Source organism: Plutella xylostella, chromosome 3 (genome assembly GCF_932276165.1).
Source record: "Plutella xylostella chromosome 3, ilPluXylo3.1, whole genome shotgun sequence".
Taxonomy (NCBI): domain Eukaryota; kingdom Metazoa; phylum Arthropoda; class Insecta; order Lepidoptera; family Plutellidae; genus Plutella; species Plutella xylostella.
This window is the reverse complement of record NC_063983.1, coordinates 588189-590711: the sequence shown is the minus strand read 5'-3', so window position 1 is coordinate 590711 and position 2523 is coordinate 588189. Positions and strand designations below refer to the sequence as shown.

Genomic DNA, 2523 nt, shown 5'->3' with positions numbered 1-2523 from the left:
CTTCCAAACGTAAATACATTGGTAAGTACTTAAGACGTCTCTTTACGATAATTAATTATTTCGGGAATGAATGATACTACATCCATTACCATAGCCGTTGTCTCGGTGAAATAAACAAAGACATAGAAAAACTGAAACCGCGGGGAAGATAAATAAAAGCAAAAACAGAGGACATTTCTGACTCAATCTGCGGTGTTTTTGGCTCGGTTTTCCGCGAGGGGCAAGAGGATTCTTTGCAGTGGGACCGGAAAATTACGGTTTTCAAGTGTTTTTTTATTTTTATTAAACCTACTGAATCGAAGTAAAGTAGACACTTCATTATAATCATAAAGTACAGAAGTCAATTTGTGTGAGCATAAAATAAATTAAATTTTTCTACTGTCTGAGCTGAGGCCTGTAGATAAACTTTTGTGTAGAATTTCTTGCTCAGTGTGTTAAAGTTACCTGAATTTATAGGTATATTTCACGCAATAATATTGTGTTATTTGCCTATGCCAGGGTAAACACAATTTTATCGTATGAGTGTCCCAATAACAGCAAAACAAAAGTTTTTTTCCCCAAAACAGTTGAAGACTAGTGATCCATTCGCACCCCCGCCCCTTGCCCCTCCGCCCCTCCCTCACCCCCTCGGCCCTCTGTCCGCGGTCGCGAGTGGCGGTTCTCATCTGCCTGCAGAAAGCCAATTTGCTGTGAAACTTGTGAAGGAAAATACACGGGGTTTGGGAGAAAAACGAGGCACGCTTCCGTTGTGCCGCTCAATGTTTGGCCACTGACAGCTGCAACTACACAAGATGAAATAGCTTGTTTAGAGAATGTTGGGTGTGAGCTGTTGAAAAAGTTATAACTAAATTACAGTCCGACTTTGCTGTGTAAAATACACTATCACACTATATGTGTGAAAACTTTTAATTGGCTATGTATTATAAATCGAAATTTCTTATGTATAATATTTAGCTGTAAGTTTTCCTATGAATAAATAAATAAATAAATAATAAATATATCTGCACACCCGTTTTCTAGGTAACTCTCTCTGACTTTCAATATAATCCAATAATCTCAGGAAGAATCAAACAAACAAGAAAGTAAATTCAGTGCTAAAAACCAGCCAAATTTAATTCCTTATCTCATCAGACTTAACTAATTTGAATCATCAAGCTGCATTGCAGAGAGATAAAGAAAGTGATTGTGCACCGCGTCAATCCCACAAACTCTGATACCGCAATCTGTGATAACCAGAGTCAACATTCAAACCCACTATAAATGAACGGACCGCCGCCGAAACCACATTGTGTACCAATCAGCCACAACACAAGCATCAAAATGGTCTCCGACTTCAGGAAGAAGAAGCTCCAGCACGTGTTCAACGTCTTCTTCGACGTGGACCGCAGCGGCTCCGTCGACAAGAAGGACTTCGAGGCCGCCGTGGTGAAGGCCGCCGCCGTCCGAGGCTGGAAGGCCGGAGACGCCAGCTACAAGGACGCTGAGGCCGTCCTGAACAAGATCTGGGCCGGGCTCTCCAGCGCAGACGCCAACAACGACGGGCAGGTGAACTTCGACGAGTGGGTCGCCGTGTGGGAGAAGTCTACAGACGCCGACTGGCAGAACGCCTACGCCAAGTTCATCTTCGATCTGGAGGACGCCAGCGCCGACGGTGCCATCGACGGCGATGAGTTCTCCACGGTCTACGCGGCCTACGGCCTCAGCGTCGACGAGTCCAAGGCCGCCTTCCAGAAGATGTCGAAGGGCAAGGCCAACGTGTCCTGGGCCGAGTTCCAGGCGCTCTGGAAGGAGTACTTCACCTCCGAGGATGTGAACGCGGCTGGAAACTCCATCTTCGGCAAGTCTTCCTTCTAAGTGGACACGCGACTAGGATTTCAAATTGGGACGAGCAGTGACTGGGAATGACTCGGAATGTTGTGATATTTGTTATTTATTTTTGATGGCTTTTGTTGATGGATGGTAATTTTAATAAATTCCTATGATTAATTTATTTTGGTATTTCATTTTGTTAATTAGTCGGGAACGTGCTAAGCTATTAACGTATTAGGCTGACCCTCCTACGGTACAAATCTCCATGGTCTTGAAATAAGATGAAATAACATTACAAAAATATAATAACATAAGTCCCATAGAACCATATCTCTTATCTAGAGCTTACATAATGCCTATTTAGTTTTGGTAGGAATGTAAGTAAGACGTATGTAAATATTTGCTAAAACAAAGCCTTTTTTGATAATTCTGATAAGGAACATTTTAAAGGATTTAAACAGCCAAAAAATATGAATTATTAAAGCAAATAATGAAAACGGCCTAAAATTAGACACCCTCGTTACGCGAAGTGGTAAACATAAATAAAATAAAATTCCCTGTTAAAATGAAGCGGACATTTTTGTTGAAATAACGACTGCTAATTACCAGGTAAATTACCATCTTGACCCTCTTATTATGTGGCTATTTTTTGCACTCAAGCCATAAGCTGAAAGCGATTTAGGAGCAAATTAGAAAGTGCTGTTTCACAAGTCT

General features: G+C 41.8%; 1 protein-coding gene across 1 annotated transcript; it reads left to right on the top strand.

Moving 5' to 3' along the window:
* The first annotated feature begins 1272 nt into the window (after positions 1 to 1272).
* On the top strand, positions 1273 to 1990 carry LOC105394595 (calexcitin-1-like). Its single transcript, XM_038117294.2, has one exon. It carries the CDS (start codon positions 1321 to 1323, stop codon positions 1852 to 1854), a length of 534 nt encoding a protein of 177 aa, XP_037973222.1. The 5' UTR covers positions 1273 to 1320; the 3' UTR covers positions 1855 to 1990.
* Positions 1991 to 2523: the final 533 nt, after the last annotated feature.